The sequence below is a fragment of the Ornithorhynchus anatinus genome, chromosome 1 (genome assembly GCF_004115215.2).
Source record: "Ornithorhynchus anatinus isolate Pmale09 chromosome 1, mOrnAna1.pri.v4, whole genome shotgun sequence".
Classification (NCBI taxonomy): Eukaryota; Metazoa; Chordata; class Mammalia; order Monotremata; family Ornithorhynchidae; genus Ornithorhynchus; species Ornithorhynchus anatinus.
The window spans coordinates 135,306,824-135,330,059 of NC_041728.1; the positions used below are offsets into that span (position 1 = coordinate 135,306,824).

Below are 23,236 nucleotides of genomic sequence, written 5' to 3' on the forward strand. Positions count from 1 at the left end.
CAAGTGGCGGAGCTGGGATTAGAAACCAAATCGTTCTGACTCCTAGGCCCGTACTCTATCCACCATGCCTTGCTACTTCCCATGCGTGCTTTCATCCACTGCCGCAGAAGTCTGGCCACTAAAGTATACACACGTGTTTATTCACATAAAGACACACGTATATCAGGATCCATGCAGGAAAACGGATGAGGAAAAAAATGGGTGTCGCTCTTCCTTTTTTTTTTTCCCCCTCATGGTCTGTGTTCAGCATTTCCTATGCATCAAACACTGTTCTAAGCGCTGGGATAGGTAACAAGTTAAGTAGGTCGGGCACGGTCCCCGTCCCCCATGTTCTACAGTCTACGTAGGAGGGAGAACAGGAGAACTGAGGCACAGAGAAGTGAAATAACTTACTCAAGTTTGCACAGCAAGCATTTGGCCAAACTAGGATTGACCCAGCTCCTCTGACTCCCAGGCGTGTGCTCTTTTCACTAGGCTGTGCAGAAGGTGGAGAGCGTGACAGAGAGGAAGGAGCCGGTTTGCAGGGCCAGATGGAAGTTTGGTAGGTGTGCAAGTTGGAAAAATGGATGTGTTCTCTCAGACCAAGGCTACTTCTTCCTCTTTTACCATGCTCCATTTTCACCCGCTCTCTCCCTCCTGATCCCTCCCTGGGCCTGAGAGCTAGGAATTCCAAGCACTCACTGGAATGACTCTGGGCAGGGATTGCTTTTTTTAATTCCTCATTATGGCCCCCCAGTTAGTGCCCCCAAATTCCTGGAAAGGAAGGTACACAGACCTACTTATGTAACATTTCAGAAAAAGACTATTCCTAGCCACGGTTCTGTCTTCTTAATGGCTATAACACATCTAAACTCTCCCTTCTTCCGTGTTCCTTGAGCTAAGTCCGTGCAATTTTCTGCTTATTCACCCTATCACCCTGCAATCCTGGTACTGCACCTGTTCTGTGGGGCGTTGTTTTTTTAAATGATATTGGTTAAATGCTTACTTTGTGCTATGATTGTACTAAGCGCTGGGTTAGATAAAAGCTAATCAGCTTGGACACAGCCCTTGTCCCACATGGGGCTCACAGTCTTAATCCACATTTTACAGAAGAGGGAACAGAGGCACAGAGAAGTGAGTTGATAATAATAATAATAATAACGGCATTTAAGCGCTTACTATTTGCCAAGCACTGTTCTTAGCGCTGGTAGACACAAGGTAATCAGGTCATCCCACGTGGGGCTCCCAGTCTTAGTGCCCATTTTGCAGAGGAGGTGACTGAGGCACAGAAAAGTGAAGTGACTTGCCCAAGGTCACCCAGCCGACAAGTGGCAGAACCAGCATTAGAACTCAGGTCCTTCTGACTCCCATGCCCAAGCTCCAAACCCTAGGCCATGCTGCTTCTCATTTTTCTTTTATTCTCGAGTTCCCTTTCCCAACACTCCCTGGAATAAGAGGTAGACGCTTAGCAAAGAGCTCCTCGCGAATGTGACTTACTCATCCATGGGAAGGTCCCTGTCTGGGCTCCGCTTCTCCATTCCTGCACCCTCCCCCCTTTGGCCTGGCATCATCCGTTCTTGGCTCTCAAGCCCTTTATCACCAGTGTTCCCGGTGCGAGGTTCTGCTCCATCCATGGGCAGGTCCCCATCGGGGCTACGCTTCTCAATTCCTGCACCCTCTACCCTCGAGATTGGCCTCTGTTCTTCCTGGCTTTCGGGCCCCCTATCAGCAACGCTCTCGGTGGAGACAGATTGTTCAGGGTCCCCGGGGTGGTACCGGCCTTCTGCATCTTGCCCCATCGTCCCGTTTCTGCTGCCCGGACTGACTGGTGGGGGGCCACAGATTCCCTGGGGGGGCCCTGAGGAGGTGCCAAAACTCAGTACCTTGAGCCACTCTTCCAAGAAACTTAGCACCTCGATCGTCTCCCGTTCCAAGCTTTCTTTCGGTGCAAAGGGACCTATTTGCTGTGGCCCATCGGGTCCTTGAACTGGGTTCGTCTCTGGGGACCTCTCTGACTCCAAGGGATCCTTTTGGTGGATACTGTCAGGGCGGATCCATCGGGGGCTGGGATGTCCTAGTTCCTCTCTGCTCTTCCCTCCCCCACCAGAGAATTCAGTGGGCTGTGAGGACTCCCTGAGGTATCCCCGAGGCCTAGATCCCCCAGTATACTGTGAGCTTGGGTGGTCGAGAGTTAGCACGTATTCTGACATCTCTGTGGGATTTCCCTGGAGATTACTCAAAGGAGACTCCCTGTCTGGGCTCCGCTTCTCCATTCCTGCACCCTCTACCCCGTTGCCTGGTATCATCGTTTCTTCCTGCCTCTCGGGCCCCTTATCACCAGTGCTTCCGATGTGAGATTCTGCTTCACCCATGGGAAAGTCCCCATCTGGGCTACGCTTCTCAATTCCTGCACCCTCTACCCTTGAGATTGGCCTCTGTTCTTCCTGGCTTTCAGGCCCCCTATCAGCAGCGCTCTCGGTGGAGACAGATTGTTCAGGGTCCCTGGCGTGGTACCGGCCCATCAGGTGGACTTCTTTTTCTTGCCCCATCGTCCTGTTTCTGTTGCCTGGACTGACTGGTGGGGGGCCCCAAGTCCCCTGGGGGAGTCCTGAGGAGGTGCCAAACCTCTGTGCCTTGATCCACTGCAGTTCCGAACTGTCTTTCTGTGCAAAGGGACCTATTTGCTGTGGCCCATCAGGTCCTTGTACTGGGTTTGTCTCTGACTCCAAGGGATCCTTTTGGTGGATACCGTCGGGAGAGATGCCTTGGGGGCTGGAATATCCTAATTCCTCCCAGCTCCTCCTTACCCCACCAGAAAATTCACTGGGAGGTGAGGCCGCCCTGTGGTATCCCTGAGGCCTAGATCTCCGAGAAGGCTGTGAGCTTGTGCGGTTAAGAGTTAGAAAACATTCTGACATCTCTGTGGGATTTCCCTGGGAATTATTCAAGGGAGGCTCCCCGTCTGGGCTAGGCTTCTCCACTCCTGCACCCTCTACCCTTTTGCCTTCTGCTCTTCCTGATTTCTCAGCCCCCTTATCGCCAGTGCTCCCCGTGTGAGGTTCTGCTTCACGAGAGTGTCGTTTTAAGTGCTGAAAATCTCCATTAGGCTTCACTGTTGTCTTCCTGGGCTCGGTCATCATCACCGCTGCACCAGTTCTCTCTGCTCTTGGTTTGAATCTGAAATACAGTGGGGAAATTAATCTCTTCTGGCTTCCTCCATGTTTCTTCCTCCCTCCTTTCCTGACCCAGGGTGGGTGTTTCAACTCTGGTCCTCCCTTGCTGCTCCTTCCCAGCAACTCTGTCCGGATCTCACGCCCTCAGACTTTTGCTCGACAGAATTCTCTTCTTTCCGGTCTCTACTGCTCCTCTGTGTTTCACCTCTGACCTTCTTTACATCCAATTTTCACTTCTTTTCATTCATTCAATAGTATTTATTGAGCGCTTACTACGTGCAGAGCACTGTACTATGCTTGGAATATACAATTCGGGCAACAGATAGAGACAATCCCCGCCCAGTGAAGGGCTTCTTGTTTTCAAGTTGGCTAAGCTCGCACTTTAAACTTTAAAACCTTTCAAAATTCTTCCTTCTGGGGGGACGGGGAGGAAATAGGCCTGCACTATGCATCCATCATGCGACTCCGATTTATCAGAGTAGTACAAGCAGCGTGGCTTAATGGAAAGGGCTTGGGAGTCAGAGGTGGTAGGTTCTAATCCCGGCTCCGCCACTTGTCAGCTGTGTGGCTTTGGGCGAGTCACTTCACTTCTCTGTGCCTCAATAACCTCATCTGTAAAATGGGGATTAAGACTGTGACTGTAAGACAACCTCATAACCTTGTGTCTACCCTAGCTCCTAGAACAGGGCTCGGCACATAGTAAAATACCATCATTATTATTATTATTATTATCCAAGCTCAGCCTTGATTTCAGATATTCCTATAAGGGGGTGGACTGGATTTTATTCGTATTTATGTTGTCTTTGTGTTTCATTTCATCTCTCCTTAATTGTAGTTGGAAGTAACGGAGTATAAGGATACGTAGTCCTTACCATCGGCTTTAAAGCTCTCAATCATCTTGCCCCCTCCTACTTCACCTCACTGTTCTCCTACTACAGCCCAGCCCACACGCTCCGCTCCTCTAGCACCAGCTTATTCGTAGATTCATCTCATTTATCTCACCCCCGGTCCCTTTTCTACACCCTCCCCCTAGCCTGGGACCCCCTCCCCCTCCATTTATCACTCTCCCAAACTTAAAACATGATTGAGGTTACATGTCTTCCAAGAGGCCTTACCCAATTAAGCCCTCCTTTTGCAAACTTGCTCTCATTCATTCATTCATTCAATAGTATTTATTGAGCGCTTACTATGTGCAGAGCACTGTACTAAGCGCTTGGAATGTACAAATCGGTAACAGATAGAGACAGTCCCTGCCCTTTGACGGGCTTACAGTCTAATTGGGGGAGACAGACAAGAACAATAGCAATAAATAGGATCAAGGGGATGAACATCCCATTAAAACAATAGCAAATAAATAGAATCAATATCTCCTGCATCATCTGTGCACCTGGGCATCTCTGACCTCTGGGCATTTGATATTCGTCCCACCCTGAACCCCACAGGACTTAACATACATATTTGAAAATACACATTATAAATTACATTAAAGTCATCCTCCCTCTCTAGACTGTCATGGGCAGGGAACATGTCTAACTCTGCTATATTGTACTTGCTCGATAAAGTGCTCTGCAGATAGTAAGTGCCCAATAAATGCCACTGATTTATTTATTTAATTGCTTTGGAGGTGGAGCTGATGTGCAAATCAAAGTATTTATGGGGAATGGCCTAAAGTGCATAAGCAAAGCAGGACAAGGGCAAAGAGGGTGAGGAAATGAGGTGAGTCAGGGATGGCTTCCTGGAGGAGATGCAATTTTAATAGGGCTGTGAAGATAGGCGGAGTTCCAGGCAGGAGAGAGGGTGTGAGCGAGGAGTCGACGGTGAGAGGGAAGAGAGCGAGGTACAGTAAGGAAGTTGGTGTTAAAGGAGTGTAGTGGGAGAAGTTCCAGAGTAAGTAGGGTAAAAAAATCTCTTTTGAGCACCTTGGAGGCAATTGGCAGGAATTTCTTCTTGATGCGGAGAGGTTTTTAAGGAGAGGAAACATTTACGCGTAACTTTTTTTTTTTAGAAAAAAGATATGGGGCAGCAGAGTGAGAAGCAGCGTAGCTTAGTAAAAAGAGCACGGGCTTGGGAGCCTGAGGCTGTGGGTTCTAATCCCGGCTCCGCCGCTTGTCAGCTGTGTGACTTTGGGCAAGTCACTTCATTTCTCTGTCCCTCAGTTCCCTCATCTATAAAATAGGGATAAAGACTGCGAGCCCTACGTGGGACAACCTGATTACTTTGCATCTACCCAAGTGCTTAGAACACTGCTTGGCACACAATACGCACTTAAATACCATTATTATTATTATTATTTATTAAGTGGGTAGAGCACAGGACTGGGAGCCGGAGAGACCTGAATTCTAATCCCAGCTCCAGCACATGTCTTCTATGTGACTTTGGACAAGTCACTTCACTTCTCCGTGGCTCATTGGAAAGAGCACGGGCTTTGGAGTCAGGGCTCATGAGTTCGAATCCCAGCTCTGCCACTTGTCAGCTGTGTGACTGTGGGCAAGTCACTTAACTTCTCTGTGCCTCAGTTCCCTCATCTGTAAAATGGGGATTAAGACTGTGAGCCCCACGGGACAACCTGATTCCCCTGTGTCTACCCCAGCGCTTAGAACAGTGCTCGGCACATAGTAAGCGCTTAACAAATACCAACATTATTACTTCTCTGTGCCTCAGTTTCCTCATCTATAAAATGGGGATTAAGACCGTCACCTCCATGTGGGACATGGACTTTGTCCAATCTGACTAGCTGACTTACTACAGTTCCTGGCACGTAGTACGCACTTTACAAAAACCGTTTTTTAAAAGAAGTGTGAACAAGAGAGGTGAGAGACTGAAAGCAGAGAGGTCACCAGAGCCTGTTGTTGGGTAGGGATTGTCTCTATCTGTTGCCAAATTGTACTTTCCAAGCGCTTAGTACAGTGCTCTGCACACAGTAAGGGCTCAATAAATACAATTGATTGAATGACTGAATGAAAGTAGTCAAGGCAGGATAAGACAAGTGCTTGAACAAGTGCGATAGCCGCTCGGATGGAGAGGAAGGGAGTGGATTCTAGAGATGTCGTGAAGGCAGAAGTGACAAGATATGGGGACTGACTGAGTACATGAGGTAAAGGAAAAAGAGGAGTAGAGGATAATGCCAAGGCTGTGGGCTGGTGAGACAGGATTCATCAATCAATCAATCGTATTTATTGAATGCTTACTATTAATTCTTTCATTCAATCATATTTATTGAGCACTTACGATGTGCAGAGCACTATACTAAGCGCTTGGGAGAGTACAATGCAGCAGAATTAGCAGACCCGTTCCCTGCCCTTAACGAGCTTCCGGTCTAGAGGGGGAGACAGACATTAGTATGGATAATTTATAATATATCATTTAAAGAGAGGTGCCAAAATACTGAGGGGTTGGGGTGGGGTGAATATCAAAGGTCCAAAGGTCTCAGATCGAAGTGCAGAGACGACGCATCTCATCTATCTCGTCACCAGCCCCCTGCCCCCGTCCTTCCTCTGGCCTCAAACTCTCTCTCCCTTCTCATCCAACAGACCACACTTCAAAGCCTAATTAGAATCCCATCTCGCCAAGAAGCCTTCCCTTGCTAAGCCCTCATTTTCCCGACACTCTTCCCCTTCTGTGTCACCTAGGCGCTTGATATTTCCCTCCCCTTCAGCCCCACAGCACTTACGTACATATCCGTAATTCATTTCAACGTCCATCTCCCCACTATCAATCGGTCAGTGGCATTTATTGAGTGCCTAACTGTGTTCTAAGCTCTGGGAGAGGACGGCACAACAGACTGAAAGCTCACTGTGGGCAGGGAATGTATGTTTCATTCATTCATTCAATTGTATTTATTGAGTGCTTACTGTGTGCAGAGCACTGTACTAAGCACTTGGAAAGTATAATTTGGCAACAAATGTGTTTTGTACTCTTCCAGTCACACGCTGTCCGGCCCAAGGCGGCAAACCCGGGACTCAGTGTCGGGAGAGCCAGTCTGTGGTCAGCAGCTCAGCAAATCACCTTGGGCAAATCACTTCTGCGAGTTCACTGCTCTCGACACAGTAAGTACTCGGTGAATACCCCTGATTTTTCATTTTTGTGGGCGGGCAGTTTACTTCTCGTCAAGTTCCGATTCAAGATTACGTTTCCAAATAAAATCCCTATCCAAAGAATATAAACGGCCGACCGGAGTTCTTTCCCTTCAATTCTCTGCAATTCTCTCCTTCCTCCTATCACAATCCCAGATGGCAGGGTGTCCGCTCCCTCCTAATTCAGATTGAGATACCAAATCTCTAAACTTTCTACGCGCATCCTTAGCTGAGTCCAGTGATCGTCTCTCGCTGATTTCTTTTACCTCCCCTTGTTTTCTCGACAACTCCAAGACTGGACAGAAGTATTCATACCTTCTTATCCCTAAAAGCTAAAGCCCAAAATATCACTGACTATTTGTGCTCTCCTTAGAAACGAAGGATTGTAGAGCTGAGATTTTGCTAATGCCGGAACTAAACACACACGTTCACCTCTAGACTATAAGCTCCTTGTGGTCAGGGACCGTATCTAACGACTTTGTTATACTGTACTCTCCTAAGCTCTTAATACAGTGCTCTACGCTCAGTAAGCGCTCAATAAATGGGATTGATTCTCCAAAAGACCTGGTTTCTACGTGGTAGGGTGCAAGGTGAAGGTGCCCCCAGTGTAAGATTTCCAGAGGAGACTGGCTTCTAAAGGAACCGTTCCCAAATTCCGAGACCAGGGAATCTCCCTCACTCACCTGTCCTGGCGATACATCAGCAAATAAGAGGACCTGTCAGGGAGACGGATGGAAAATGGTTACATTCCGGCCGGCCAGTTTCCGCTGATCCATTTCCCCGGGAGGCTAAAACGTCTACTCCAGCAGTGAGGCGTGGGACTGGGGAGGGTGGGGAGATTGTAAGCAAGTTTCCAGGTGACTCTCTGCATCCAGACTGGGGTTCGTCGTTATCGTTTTGGGCGTTTTTTATGGTATTTGTTAAGCACTTCCTAGGTGCCAGACACTGCACTAAGTCCTGGGGTAGATACAAGCTAAGTGGGTTGGACACAGTCCATGTGCCACGGGGAGCTCACAGTCTTAATCCTCATTTGGAAAATGAGGGAACTGAGGCCCAGAGAATAATGTTGGTATTTGTGAAGTGCTTACTATGTGCAGAGCACTGTTCTAAGCGCTGGGGTAGATACAGGGTCATCAGGTTGTCCCACGTGAGGCTCACAGTCTTCATCCCCATTTTACAGATGAGAGAACTGAGGCCCAGAGAAGTGAAGTGACTTGCCCCCAGTCACCGAGTTGACAAGTGGCAGAGCTGGGATTCGAACCCAGGACCTCTGACTCCCAAGCCCGGGCTCTTTCCACTGAGCCACGCTGCTCCCCCATTTGCTTGTACAAGCTTTGATTTGCTTGTATTTGTCCCAGTGCTTGTACAGTGCCTGGTAAAAATAATAATAATGATGGTTAAGCGCTTACTATGTGCCAAGCAATGTTCTAAGCACTAAGGTAGATAAAGGGCTCACAGTCTTCAATCCCATTTTACAGATGAGGGAACTGAGGCACGGAGAAGTTAAGTGAGTTGCCCAAAGTCACACAGCTGATAAGTGGCGGAGCCGGGATTAGAACCCACGACCTCTGCCTCCCAAGCCCTTTCCACTAAGCCACGCTGGTCCGTAGTAAGCTTTAACAAATACCACAGTAATTATTATTATTATGTAATCAATCAGTTGGATTTATTGAGCGCTTACCGTGCGAACAGTACTGTGCTAAGCACTTGGAAGAGTACAAAATAAGAGTGGATGGACACATTCCCTGCCCACAGTGAGCTGACATTTTGGAGTGGGAGGCAGACATTAAAGAAATAAATTGCGATACGGACATAAGTGCCGTGGGGCTGAGGGAGGGGTGAATAAAGGGAGAAAGTCAACTAACCAAGCCCTGGCTATGTATTTATTACCTTTTGTACTCTTCTTCTGCAAACTGTTCACTCTAGGGACAAAGGAAAAATGAAATTAGTATCACTGCCATATTCATTCATTCAATAGTATTTATTGAGCGCTTACTATGAGCAGAGCACTGTACTAAGCGCTTGGAACGGACAACACGGCAACAGATACAGACAATCCCTGCCCAACGACGGGCTCACGGTCTAATCGGGGGAGACAGCCGGCGGAGCAAAACAGAACAAAACAAAAACAAGACAGCATTATCACGATAAATAAAATCGAGGGGATGTACATCTCATTAACAAAATAAATAGGGTAATAAACCTGTGCCCCTCGTGTTGTCTTACAGCAACAGCAGGGTAGCCTAGTGGGTAGAGCACGGCCCTGGGAGTCAGAAAGGCCTGGGTTTTAGTCCCATATCATGCTAGAATCAGAAAGCTTATTGTTGGGCAGGGATCCTCTCTACTTGTTGCCAAATTGTACTGTCCAAGCGCTTAGTACAGTGCTCTGCACACTGTAAGCGCTCAATCAATCCGATTGAATGAATTCAATCGGATTTAATTGTATTTAAATCCCAGGGAGAACCGATGCAGGACATCTCCGTGGACTGAAAGTCCAACGTGGACAGGGATTGTCTCTCTTTATGGCTGTATAATACTTTCCAAGCACTTAATACAGTGCTCTGCACACAGTAAGTGCTCAATACATATGATTGAATGAATGAAGAAAGACCACGGCTGCTTCATTTCACGCTGGGAAGCAGCGGGGCTCAGTGGAAAGAGCCCGGGCTTTGGAGTCCGAGGTCATGGGTTCGAATGCGGGCTCTGCCACTTGTCAGCTGTGTGACTGTGGGCGAGTCACTTCACTTCTCAGGGCCTCAGTTCCCTCATCTGTCAAATGGGGATGAAGACCGTGAGCCCCACGTGGGACAACCTGATTCCCCTGTGTCTACCCCAGCGCTTAGAACAGTGCTCTGCACATAGTAAGCGCTTAACAAATACCAACATTATTATTCATTTGGAGAATTACACCAAACCCTCACCCTGCCTACTTCTCACGGCCCCTACTCCCTGAGTGCCCTGGTCACCCCCGTTCCCCACTCTTCTTGCTCTCCCATCCTCCTGCTCCCCCAGTCCCCAATCTTCACTGCCCCCTGAATCTGTCACCTCCCTTTTCCCTGTGCTCCAAGATCCCCCCCATTGCAGCTCTGAGGAATGTGGGGTGCAGGGGGTAGGAGGGGCTGCCCTGGTGACCAAACAATAGCCGGGCACCCAGCCCACCTGCAGATCTCTGCCCCGCACCCTCCTCCGCGGCTCACTCTGCTCCCACGTTGCCGACCACCATTATTACTATTATTATTATTAATACTAACAAACCAGAATAATGTTTCCGATTTGATTCTATTTGCTATCTTGATTCTATTTATGTGCTATTGTTTTAATGAGATGGTCATCCCCTTGATTCTATTTATCGCCACTGTTTTCGTCCGTCCATCTCCCCCGATTAGACCGTAAGCCCGTCAAAGGGCAGGGACCGTCTCTATCTGTTGCCGATCTGTACATTCCAAGGGCTTAGTACAGTGCTCCGCACATAGTAAGCACTCAATAAATACTAGTGAATGAATGTATAGGCATGTTGGGAGGTGACCATCAGAAAGACTTCGATTTTTAACAGAAAAAGTGCTAACGTTGAGATGTTTCAATAGTACAGTGCTCTGCACACGGTAAGTGTGCAATAAATACGATTAAACGAATGAATGAGTGAATGAACAAATCAATAAAAAATAAAATGACTAATCAAACGCTTCTCTGAATGGCCGAGAAGAACCATCTGAACAGAGATCACAGTGGAGGTAGGTCGAGGACCATGAAAGACTTAATTTCAACTAGAAAAGATTTTTTTTATCACTTGTTTTGCAAGGACAAATACTTCATCTTTAAAAAAACGAATGCTCATTCCAGGCAAAAATCGATCTTAAAGCCATTACTTGAAATTATTTAAAAAGTGTGACGCAGAAACAACTTGAAGGATGAATTGAGAATGAAGAGTGAGGGTGGGAAGAGTTGGTGAAGGATTCCAAGCACGGCTCTCATCTCTCTGCCAGTTGTGTTCCCTCTGGGATATGTCACTTGGTCAACTGGGTGCTTATTGGGTGCTTACTGTGAACCGAGTACTGTACTAAGCACTTGGAAAGTCCAATACAGCAATAGAGACAATCCCTGCCCCCCGACGGGTTCACAGCGTTATATGATGATGATGATGATGATGATGATGGTATTTGTTAGGCACTTACTATGTGCCGAGCACCATCCTAAGCGCTGGGGTAGGTACAAGGTGATCAGGTTGTCCCACGTAGGGCTCACGGAGGATTTGAGGATTTGATAGAGGATTTGGGTTCTAATTCCCGCTCCCTCCGCTTGCCCGCCGCATGACCTTGGTCAAGTCCTTGTCTTTTCTGTTCCTCTGTTTCCTCTCCTGTAAAATGGGGACTCAATACTGGTTCTTCCTCCTACTTAGAATAATGAGCCCCGTGTGGCTGATTATTTTGTGTGCATCCCAGTGCTTGGGAAGCAGCGTGGCCTAGTGGATAGAGCACAGGCCCAGGAGTCCGAAGGACCTGGGTTCTAATCCTGGCTCCTCCACTTGTCTGCTGGCTGACTTTGGGCAAGTCCCTTAACTTCTCTATGCTTCAGTTACTTTATCTGTAAAATGGGCTCACAGTCTTAATCCCCAATCTGGGACAGAGACTTTGTCCAATCCGATTATTTTGTGTTCATCCCAACGCTTAATACAGTGAACATGAAAAAGTTGTGATTACTTACCGCAGTAACGCTCTGGTCATTGAAATGATACCATCTGTTATGTTGAGCAGGACGGATGTGGGCTGTGTAGTGGCCGCCAACGTGAGTTCCATGATGATGGCAAACAGCAAAGAGCTTGTACTGTTTCGTTTCCTGGAAAAGACGGATGTGGACGCAAAGAAACAAACTTTTTCTGCTTCTGTAGAGAGGAAGACCGTGTCTGCAGCCAGCTCTGCTGACTGCGTCCAGTTTGAAGTCCTCAGCTTGAGAGAGACCCGAGAAGTCACATGGCCTAGTGAACAGAACCGAGCCTGGGAGTCAGAAGGACCTGAGTTCTAATCCTAACTCCGCCCCTTGTCAGCAGGGTGACCCTGGGCAAATCACATCACTTCTCTGGGCTTCAGTTACTTCATCTGTAAAACAGGGAATGAGCCCTGTGTTGATCATGGACTGTGTCCAACCTGTTAAGCTTGTATCTATCCAGCGTCTAGTACGGTGCCAGAGACATAGTAAGTGCTTAACAAATATAAATAATTCAGTGATGATGATGATGATGATTAGTATAGTTCACCTCATCTTCACAGCCCTCCTGATATCACATCTTATCCAGGAGGCCTTCTCCAGTTCATTTTTCTTCTCTCCGGCTCTTCTCCTTCCAACTACCTACGTCCTCGACGCTGTTTGGTTACCTCCACACTGTGGCCACTCATAACCTCCCTTACCACATCCCTCCATACCAACTTACGCACCTCCTGAAAAGGACGCAGAACTGGGACAGGCAATGATTTTCCTCCTCTTCAAAGCCTTATCGAAAGCCCAGCTCCTCCAGGAGGCCTTCCCCGACTAAGCCCTCCTTTCCTCTTCTCCCACTCCCTCCTGCGTCGCCCTGACTTGCTGTCATCCCTCACCAGGGCACGGGTTCGGGAATCGGCGAGAGTGAGAGACCGGGCCTGGGCTGAATTTATATAAATTATTTTCCGCGTGGGGAATTGAACTTCCTTTTCGGGAAGGACATTATTTAATTATTTCGGATGAGGCGAATCGAACTTCCCTCCCCGGAGGAATACGATTAATTATTTGGACGTGGCGAATCGAACTTCCCTTTTGGGAGGAATAAGACTATTTAATTATGTTGTAGCTTTCCTATAGGGAGGAATATACTTACGCTTTACTTGCACGTGGTGAAACATCTAGCCCCCGTCCACGAACGCTTCCCCTCCTGGAGGGATCCACTCGTGCCTTGTTCGTACATGGCAAAGCACCTACCTTACCTACGAAAGCTTCCCACTCGGGACGGATACATTTATATGTTCCACGCCTGTGGCGAAGCACCCTAACCTCCAGCCCCACGAGCGTTCAGAGGGACACTCACCCGTCCCACGGCTCTTCGCTTGGTGCGGGCAGAGCGGGCATCCCACGATCTGGGCAGATGCGGCACGCAAACGGCTGTGGGAAATCTCAGTCTGCTATCGGGAAGGTCAGAGCCCACAGGTATTTATCACCCGGGGGCCGTTCCAGCTTCCTCCTCTCGTCCATTCTCTGCTCTTCCCTCTCCTCTATAGCTTATTTGGTTGGCACGGGGGCGAGGGACACCTCTGTATTCATTCATCCAGTCGTATTTCTTGAGCGCTTATTGTGCGCAGAGCACTGTACTAAGCCATGGGGGTGAATGAGAGATATCCAAGGGAGTGGGGGTAGATGGAGAATAGAAGGGGACCCAGAACTGAGCCTTGAGGGACCCCCACAGTTAGCGGGTGGGAGGCAGAGGAGGAGTCCACGAAGGAGACTGAGAAGGAGCGGCCAGAGAGAAAGGAGGAGAACCAGGAGAGGACAGCGTCAGAGAAGCCACGGTTGGATAATGTTTCCAGGAGAAGGAGATGGTCGATAGCGTCGAAGGCAGCTGAGGTGGAGGAGGAGGAGGATTAGGAGTAGAGGCCATTGGATTTGGCAAGAGGGAGATCACTGGTGACCTTCGAGAGGATGGTTTCTGTGAAGTGAAGGGGACGGAAGCCAGATTGGAGGGGGTCAAGGAGAGAATCGGAGGAGAGGAATTTGAGACAGCAGGTGCAGACGAGTCCCTCGAGAAGTTTGGAGAGGAAGGGTAGGAGGGAGATGGGGCAATAACTGGTGGGAGCTATGGTTTTTAGTATAAAAGAGACATAGGTATGTTTGAAAACAGCGGGGAAGAAGCCACTGGAGGAAACAGTTGAAGATGGCTGTTAGGGAGGGAAGCAGGGAGGGGGCGAGAGTTTTGCTAAGGTGCAAGGAAATGGGGTCAGATGTGCAGGTGGAGGGGGTGGCTTTTGAGAGAAGGCAGGAGGTCTCCTCTAGAGATCGTGCCGGGAAGGATGGGAGAGTTGAAAAGGGGAACAGAATGGAGAGGGAGTGAGAAGGAGCCGGGGAGATTTTAGGGGGCTTACGCCTGATGGTGTCGATTTTCTTAATAAAGAAGGTGGCCGGGTCGTTGGGGGCAAGGGATGGGGGAGGCCGGGGGACGAGGGACCTGAGGAGAGAGTTAAATGTCTGGAACAACCGGCGAGGGCGATGGGCAGGGGTGTCAATAAAGTTGGAGAAATAATTATGCCGGGCAGGGGAGAGGGCAGAGTTAAAGCACGCGAGGATAAACTTGAAGTGGACGAAGTCGGCCCGATATTTAGATCTTCGCCAGCAGCGCTCTGCTGTATGAGCACAAGGGCGAAGGAGGCGGACTGGGCAGGTGATCCAGGGCTTAGGTTAGCGGTTCGAGATCGACAAAGGGATAAGGGAGCGAATGAGTTGAGTAGAGAGGGTGGTGTCAAGAGCGTTCATTTCATCATCGAGGGAAGGTAGTTTGGGTGTGGAAGCTAAGTGGGGCATCCCAAGCGCTTAGTACGGTGCTCTGCACACAGTAAGTGCTCCATAAATATGATTGACTGACTGGGGGCCAGGAGACCCGGACTCTGATCCAGCTCCTCCACTTGCCTGCCCTGTGTGACCTCGGGGAAGTCACTTCACTTCTCCGGGCCTCGGTTTTCTCCTCTGTAAAATGGGGATCCAGTACCTGTTCGTCTCCCATCTTAGACTGTGGGGAGAAGACTGTGAGAGTGCAGAGGTGGTGGGGTTTGCTAGATAGATTTGGGAGAATATTATTTACATACTAAGATGAGGTAACCCATATAACACAGCAACCAATATGTTATTCAGTCTTGATTACCCTGTATCTCCCCCAGAACTTAGAACAGTGCTCTGCACATAGTAAGCGCTTAACAAATACCAACGTTATTATTCAGTCATTGGGAAAGTATTTCAGCAGTGGAATTGAACGGTTCCGAATGGCTCTTCATTTGCACAGGATGGCTCAGTTAGGAACTGGTCATCCACAATCCCAAACATGTCTACCAACTCTAAGAGAGTGAACTCACCCCATTGCTTAGTAAAATGTTTTGCACACAGTAAGCACTTAATAAATATCACTGATTGGCTGACTGAGCACGGTGTAGTGGCTGAGGTCCGGGCCCGGGAGTCAGAGGGTCATGGGTTCTAATCCCGACTCCACCACTTGTCTGCTGGGTGACCTTGGGTCACTTCACTTCTCTGGGCCTCAGTTCTCTCATCTATAAAATGGGGATTCAGACTGTGAGCCCCAAGTGGGACAACCTGATTACCTTGTATCCACCCCAGGGCTTAGAACAGTGCTTGGCACATCATAAACGCTTAACAAATACTATAATTATTATTTCCCCTCCCTGGAAATGTGAGCACCTCACCCCTAAGTGTCCGGGAGGATCAAGCTCCTTGGGGATGAAATGTGTTGCATTACCTTCTCGATAGTTTGAAGCTCTAAGGTTTGGGAGGTTTCAACGGGAATGTTTGATTTCTGAAGTCTCCCATCTCTCATTTCAAATCTCCTGAGCTGTATGGCCAGAACCGGAGGGACTGCCGTGAACGTCTGTTTCTGTGGAGAGAGAAAGCAGAGGTAGCCGCCCCACCACATTTATCCCAAACCGACCTTACCGACTTTGTAAAACTGATTGCCTAAGATAGGAGGCGGAAGGACGGAGGAGAACGGACGATACGATCGATTGAGATCAGTCTCGGCCCCTGGGTTACGCCTCTGCCGTACTGATGATGATGATGATGGCGTTTGTTAAGCGCTCACTATGTGCCGAGCACTGTTCTAAGTGCTGGGGGACATACAAGGTCATCAGGTTGTCCCACGTGAGGCTCACAGTCTTATTCCCCATTTTACAGATGAGGTCACTGAGGCACAGAGAAGTCAAGTGACTTGTCCAAGGTCACACAGCTGACAGGTGGCAGAGCCGGAATTCGAACCCATGACCTCTGACTCCCAAGCCCGGGCTCTTTCCACTGAGCCAAGCTGCTTCCCCTAGGACTGCAGCCCTAACTGCTTCTTGCCGATAGTGTTTACCTACTCTGTCGTGTTGTACTCTGCCAAGGGCTTAGTACAGTGTTCTACACTTAAAAGCACCGTGACTTAGTAGAAAGAACAAGGGCATAGGAGTCGCAGGTCGTGGGTTCTAATCCCGGCTCCGCCACTCGTCAGCTGTGTGACTCTGGGCAAGACACCACTTCTCTGTGCCTCAGTTACCTCTTCTGTAAAATGGGATTTAAGACTGTGAGCCCCACGTGGGACAACCTGATTATCTCGTATCTACCCCAGTGCTTAGAACACTGCTTGGCACATAGTAAGCGCTTAACCAATACCATTATTAGAGAGAACACTCAATAAATAACACCGATCGATCGACTGATTGATTGGTCGTCTCTTCCCTCTGGCATCTAGAATATCCACTTTCCCCCACCGCTGTTGAGACGGCAGATGGAGGGATGGAGGAGAATGGTGGATTTGACCATTCTGGGCCCCCAGGCCTTGCCCTGGCTCTTCTCAGACTGCAGCCCTTACTGCTCCTCGGCGATCGTGTCTACCAACTCTGTTGTATTGTTCTCTCCCGGGTGCTCAGTACAGTGCTCCGCACACAGTGAGCGCGCAATAAAAATCATTGTCTGACAACCGACTGGTTGTCTCATCCCTCCGGAATCGAGAATATCCACTTTCCCCCACCGTTGCTCCTCCCCGACGCCTCTTCCTCCTCCGTCTCGCCGTCTTCCTCCTACCTCCTTCCTCCTCTCCTTCCTCTTTCCCCTCAAACCTCCTCTTCTCTCCTCCTCTCTTCCTCGCTGGGGGTGAGGGTTGGGGTCTGGGGGTGTGGCTGGAGGGAACGGCCCCTTCCTCAACTGGGCCCTAAGAGACAGGGGCCAACCTCCCCCTCCCCCCCCCCCCCCCAGCCGGCCCATTTCCCAGCTGGGAAAGGGCCACGGAGGGATTGTGCCCAGCTGGCCTGGGATTCCCGAGTCCAGGGTCTCCCGGAGACAATCCCTCACCGGCAAGGCCGGGGAAGCTAACTTCCCTTCCAACCCACGGGGACTTCTCAGGAGTTTGCGGAGAGGAAGAAGCAGTGCGGCTTAGCGGATAGAGCCCGAGCTCGGGAGTGGGAAGGACCCGGGTCCCGGTTCCGGCTCCACCACGTGTCTGCTGTGTGACCTTGGGCAAGTCAGTTCACGTCTCTGGGCCTCAGTTACCTCATCAGGAAAAGGGAGATCGAGACCGTGAGCCCCTTACGGGACAGGGACTGCGTCCACCCTGATTACTTGTATCCGCCCCAGTGCTTAGAACAGTGCTTGGCACATAATAAGCGCTTAACAAATGCCACAATTATTTTTAATAATAATGAATAAGCGTGATACTTGTTAAGTAATAATAAGCACCACTTAAATACCATAAATGTTATGATTATTAATAATAATTAACTATGATACTTGTTAAGCAATAAGCGCTTAAATACCACAATTGTTATGATTATTAATAATAATTATGATACTTAAGTAATAATAAGCACTTAAATATCAAACATTTTATTATTATCAATAATAATAACTATGACACTTGTTAAGTCATAATAATTGTGTTATTTATTAAACTCTTACTATGTGCCAAGCACCGTTCTAACCACTGGGGTAGATACAAGGTAATCGGATTGTCCCACGTGGAGCTCATTTTCCAGATGAGGTAACTGAGGCACAGAGAGGTGAAGTGACTCGCCCAAGGTCACACAGCGTTTCGGGAACCACAGGCGGAGGAGGGTCTACCCACCCAGGGTCTCAACTCTGGAAAGGGGTTGAGTTGTGTTGAGAGGACAGAGACCCTCCCACTGACCCACCCATCGCGTCCATCCCAAGACCAAACTCCGACGTCCCCACCGTTGCGATCCCGCCCCCAGCCGCAGGCAGGGAGTCAGAGAGGCTCGCCGAGGCTTTGCAGATAAGCACGTGTGTGGGCGAGGTGACGTGCGAGGAAGGCTGAGGCCAACGGGGATGAGAAGCGTATCCGGAATAAGGACGCTTTTTTTCCGCCTCAACACCAGGCCGGGCCTAGACCAGGGAAGTGAAGAACCGACCAGATCTTCCCGGATTTTCCCATCTCTTTCAGAGAGGGGGAAATGGACCGAGCCGGGAGGGGTAGGCTACCTCGTACCATGTTTGCTGGGGTTTTCCGATCACACTGTCCACAGTAAAACATGTTGTCCTGATCCCCAAAAGTCGTGTCTTGGAGGAAATTGTCGAGAGCTGCTTTCTGCCAGAAAAATGTAATGTACTTTATATGTCAAAACCTGCACAGGATATCCAAGGCAAAATGAACATTCCTAGAGGCAACACACTGATTCCGAGCGACCCGGGGGGACGTGGATAAGATTCGATTAGGGGGTGCGGCCTCATATTTTGAGGGTAGAGCTCGGGCCTGGGAGTCAGAAGGTCATGGGTTCTAATCCTGACTCCGCCGCTTGTCTTTTGTGTGGCCTTGGGCAAATCACTTCACTTCTCTGCACCTCAGTTCCCTCATCTGGAAAAGGGGGATTAAGACCGCGAGCCCCTTGCGGGACAGGGACTGTATCCGACCCGATTTGCTTGTATCCACCCCAGTGCTTAGAACAGTGCCTGGCCCCTAGCAAGCGCTTAACAAATACTACAATTATCATTACTATCGGCACATGGTAAGCGCTTAACAAATACCAACATTAAAATGGCGGCTAGACATTAATATAATCCGCCAGGTCATGACGTACAGTAGAAGAGCCGTGGTCAGGTTAGGGGATCGAAGATGGATGCTTCCTAGGAGCCAGGAGTTTTTATAATAATAATAATAGTGTTGGTGTCTGTTAAGCACTTACTATGTGCAGAGCACTCTTCTAAGCGCTGGGGTAGATAAAGGGTCATCAGGTCGTCCCACGTGAGGCTCACGGTCTTAATCCCCATTTTACAGTTGAGAGAACTGAGGCCCAGAGAAGTGAAGTGACTTGCCCACAGTCACACAGCTGACAAGTGGCCGAGCCGGGATTCGAACCCATGAACTCTGGCTCCCAAGCCCAGGGTCTTTCCACTGAGCCACACTAGAGATGCCTCTCCCCTAGGACCGTCCCGTCCGGAGAGCGGCGGGCAGTGGAGGTGGCTGGCTGTGGTCTCGCTGACTGGAGGGATGCAGGGGTGGGGGGCTCCCCGTGCCCCCGGAGAGGTGGGGAGGGTGGTGATCGGAGCTCTTCACGCCCCACTTCCCCTGGGCCCTGGAGGTAAGAAGCAGCGTGGCTCAGTGGAAGGAGCCCGGGCTTGGGAGTCAGAGGACGTCGGTTTGAGTCCCGGCCCCGTCACTTGTCGGCTGTGTGATCTTGGGCAGGTCGCTTCACTTCTCTTGCCTCAGTTACCTCATCTGTAAAATGGGGATTAAGACTGGCAGCCCCACATGGGACAACCTGATGACCTTGTATCTGCCCCAGTGCCCGCAATCTCGGTGTCATCCTTGACTCGTCTCTCTCGTTCACCCGACACATCCTATCCGTTACCGAGACCTGCCGGTCTCACCTTTACGATATCGCCGAGATCCGCCCTTTCCTCTCCACCCAGACGGCTACCTTACCGCTACGGGCTCTCGTTATATCCCGGCTCGACTACCGTGTCGGCCTTCTCTCTGATCTCCCTTCCTCCTCTCTCGCCCCGCTCCGGTCTATTCTTCACTCCGCCGCCCGGCTCATCTTCCCGCAGAAACGCTCTGGGCCTGGCACTCCCCTTCTTAAACAACTCCAGGGGTTGCCTATCGACCTCCGCTCCAAACAAAAACTCCTCACTCTAGGCTTCGAGGCTCTCCGTCACCTCGCCCCTTCCTACCTCTCCTCCCTTCTCTCTTTCTACCACCCACCCCGCACGCTGCGCTCCTCCGCCGCCCACCTCCTCGCCGTCCCTCGGTCTCGCCCGTCCCGCCATCGACCCCCGGGCCGCATCCTCCCGCGGTCCCGGAACGCCCTCCCTCCTCACCTCCGCCAAAATGATTCTCTTCCCCTCTTCGAAACCCTACTTAAAGTTCACCTCCTCCAAGAGGCCTTCCCACACTGAGCTCCCCTTCTCCCTCTACTTCCTCTACTGCCCCCCTCTCACCTCTCCGCAGCTAAACCCTCTTTTCCCCCTTTCCCTATGCTCCTCCCCCTCTCCCTTCCCATCCCCTCAGCACTGTACTCGTCCACTCAACTGTATATATTTCCATTACCCTATTTATTTTGTTAATGAGATGTACATCGCCTCGATTCTATTTAGTCGCCATCGGTTTTTTCGAGATGTTCTTCCCCTTCACTCTATTCATCGCCATCGTTCTCGTCTGTCCGTCTCCCCCGATTAGACCGTAAGCCCGTCAGACGGCAGGGACCGTCTCTATCTGTTGCCGACTTGTTCATCCCAAGAGCTTAGTACAGTGCTCTGCACATAGTAAGAGCTCAATAAATACTATTGAATGAATGAATGCTGGGTACATAGTAAGCGCTTAACAAATGCCAACATCATTATTATTATTATTATTATTATCCCAACCCAGAGTTGCTCTCAGATTTTGTTCTCATGTTTATTCAATCAATCCATCAATTGTATTTATTTAGTGCTTACTATTTGCAGAGCACTGTACTAAGGACTTGGGAAAATACAGAACAACAGAATTAGCAGACCCATTCCCGTGCCAATAATGAGTTACAGTCTAGAGAGGGAGACAGACTTTAATATGAATAAATAATTTATAATATAATAATAATAATGTTGGTATTTGTTAAGCGCTTACTACGTGCAGAACACTGTTCTAAGCGCTGGGGTAGATACAGGGGAATGAGGTTGTCCCACGTGAGGCTCACAGTCTTCATCCCCGTTTTACAGATGAGGTCACTGAGGCACAGAGAAGTGAAGTGACTTGCCCACAGTCACGTAGCTTGAGAAGCAGCTTGGCCTAATGGAAAGAGCAGGGGCCCGGGAGTCAGAGGACCTGGGTTCTAATCCTGGCTCTGCCACTTGTCTGCTCTGTAACCTTGGGAAAGTCACTTCACTTACCTGTGCTTCAGCTTCCTCATCTGTAAAATGGGGATTATTTCCTAGTCCCTCTTACTTAGAATGTCTGTCTCCCCCTCTAGACTGTAAGATCCTTGTAGATAGAGAACATGTCTTCTAATTCTGTTTTATTGTACCCTCCCAAACTCTTAGTACAGTGCTCAGCAAACAGTAAGCACTCTGTTCTTGTCTGTCCGTCTCCCCCGATCGGACCGTAAGCCCCTCCGAGGGCAGGGACCGTCTCTGTCTGTTACCTATTTGTCCATTCCAAGTGCTTAGTACAGTGCTCTGCACATAGTAAGCGCTCAATAAATGCTATTGAATAATAAATCCCACTGATGATGATGATGATGAGTATGATTAAACTGGGAGCCCCTTGAGGTACAGGGTCTGCATCCAACCAGATTATTTTGTATCTACCCCAGTGTTTACTACGGTGCCTGGTGCAGAGTAACCACATAACAAGTACTGTTATTATCATTATTAAAACGGTGCCCGGTGCAGAGTAACCACATAACAAGTGCTATTATCATTATTATCATTGCTATTATGTTTCTGAACGAGTCCAAATGGGGCCCCAGGTTGGACGATTCTGGTCACCCCTGATCACCATCTTCCCCGACAGGATAATCGGCACTCACCACACTGACAGTGTCTCCGTTTATAGGCAGAGAGACGAGAAGCGTTTTTCTTTCGGCTTCAACATTCTCAGCGTACTGACATTCCTGACACACGATGGTGTTCATCAGTGTGCTCTCGAACACCTGAAAAGGAGAACAAGAGAATCCCGGAGAAGGTCACAAGGGAGAGAAGACGGTCACAAGGTCACGGGGGTGAGGGACAGAGGCTGGATGACTGACAGCTAGGGCAGGGGGCCGCCCAATTCCCTGTGACGGAGGGGAGAGCCCCTCTCCTTCCCCTGGGGTCCAGGATCCTGGAATCGACCCTCCTCCTCTCCCCCAGTTCCCCTGCTCCTTCTCCGGCCGTGGCCGGACCCTTCTTCTGGGCCCGACTCTGGGGAGGAAAGAGGACGAACAGTTCTTACAGCTGGCAGAAGTTGGGAAGATCCCTTTTCTGGGCCTCGATCACCTCACTATTGGTTAGAGCACAGGCGTGGGAGTCAGAAGGACCTGGGTTCTAATCCTGGCTCCGCCACTTGCCTGCTGTGTGACCTTGGGTAAGTTACTTCATTTCTCTGGGCTTTGGTTACCTCATCTGTAAAATGGAGACTAAGAGTGGGAGCCCCATGTGGGACAGGGACTGCGGCCAACCTGATGAACTTGTATCTACCGCAGCACTTAGAACAGCGCTTGGCAGGTAGTAAGCACTTAACAATACCGTAATTATTATTATTATTTTTATTATTATGGGGATTAAGACCGCAGGCTCCATGCGGGACAGGAACTGGAGCTTGTATCAGACCCAGTCCGGGATATCAGCGTGGCTCAGTGGAAGGAGCACGGGCTTTGGAGTCGGGGGTCATGAGTTCGAATCCCGGCTCTGCCACTTGTCCGCTGTGTGACGGTGGGCAAGTCACTTCACTTCTCTGGGCCTCAGTTACCTCATCTGTCAAATGGGGATGAAGACTGTGAGCCCCCCGTGGGATGACCTGATCCCCCTGTGTCCACCCCAGCGCTTAGAACAGTGCTCTGCACATAGTAAGCGCTTAACAAATGCCAACATTATTATTATATCTGAATATCTGAAGTGCTTAATAAATACCATTAAGAAAAAAAGTTGTGAGTGGCCCTGCCAGGGAGGACCTGGAAATAATAATAACTGTGGTATTTATCAGGTGCTTACTATGTGCCAAGCTCTGGGGTAGATACATGATAATCAGGTCCCACATGGGACTCACAGTCTATATAGGAGGAATCTCCACGTTGCAGATGAGGGACCTGAGGCTCAGAGCAGAGCTGGGGC

At 49.5% G+C, this 23,236-nt stretch overlaps 1 protein-coding gene across 6 annotated transcripts in view; it reads right to left on the minus strand.

Moving 5' to 3' along the window:
- LOC100680559 (ubiquitin carboxyl-terminal hydrolase 47-like) overlaps positions 1–23,236 on the minus strand; it is a 32,815-nt gene that overhangs the window by 1,588 nt on the left and 7,991 nt on the right. For 4 of the 6 annotated variants that reach the window (XM_039913034.1, XM_029068851.2, XM_039913040.1 and 1 more), the window contains 8 exons: positions 21,955–22,077; positions 18,438–18,536; positions 18,164–18,334; positions 15,705–15,839; positions 11,927–12,058; positions 9,116–9,147; positions 7,909–7,941; positions 1,377–3,156 (listed from right to left, as the gene is read on the minus strand). In XM_039913034.1, coding sequence (XP_039768968.1) covers positions 1,473–3,156; positions 7,909–7,941; positions 9,116–9,147; positions 11,927–12,058; positions 15,705–15,839; positions 18,164–18,334; positions 18,438–18,536; positions 21,955–22,077 — 2,409 coding nt within the window. In that variant the 3' untranslated portion in view covers positions 1,377–1,472. Of the gene's footprint in view, positions 1–1,376; positions 3,157–7,908; positions 7,942–9,115; positions 9,148–11,926; positions 12,059–15,704; positions 15,840–18,163; positions 18,335–18,437; positions 18,537–21,954; positions 22,078–23,236 lie in introns of those variants that run through there. The other 2 variants (XM_039913041.1, XM_003430788.4) reach the window with 2 other exon arrangements.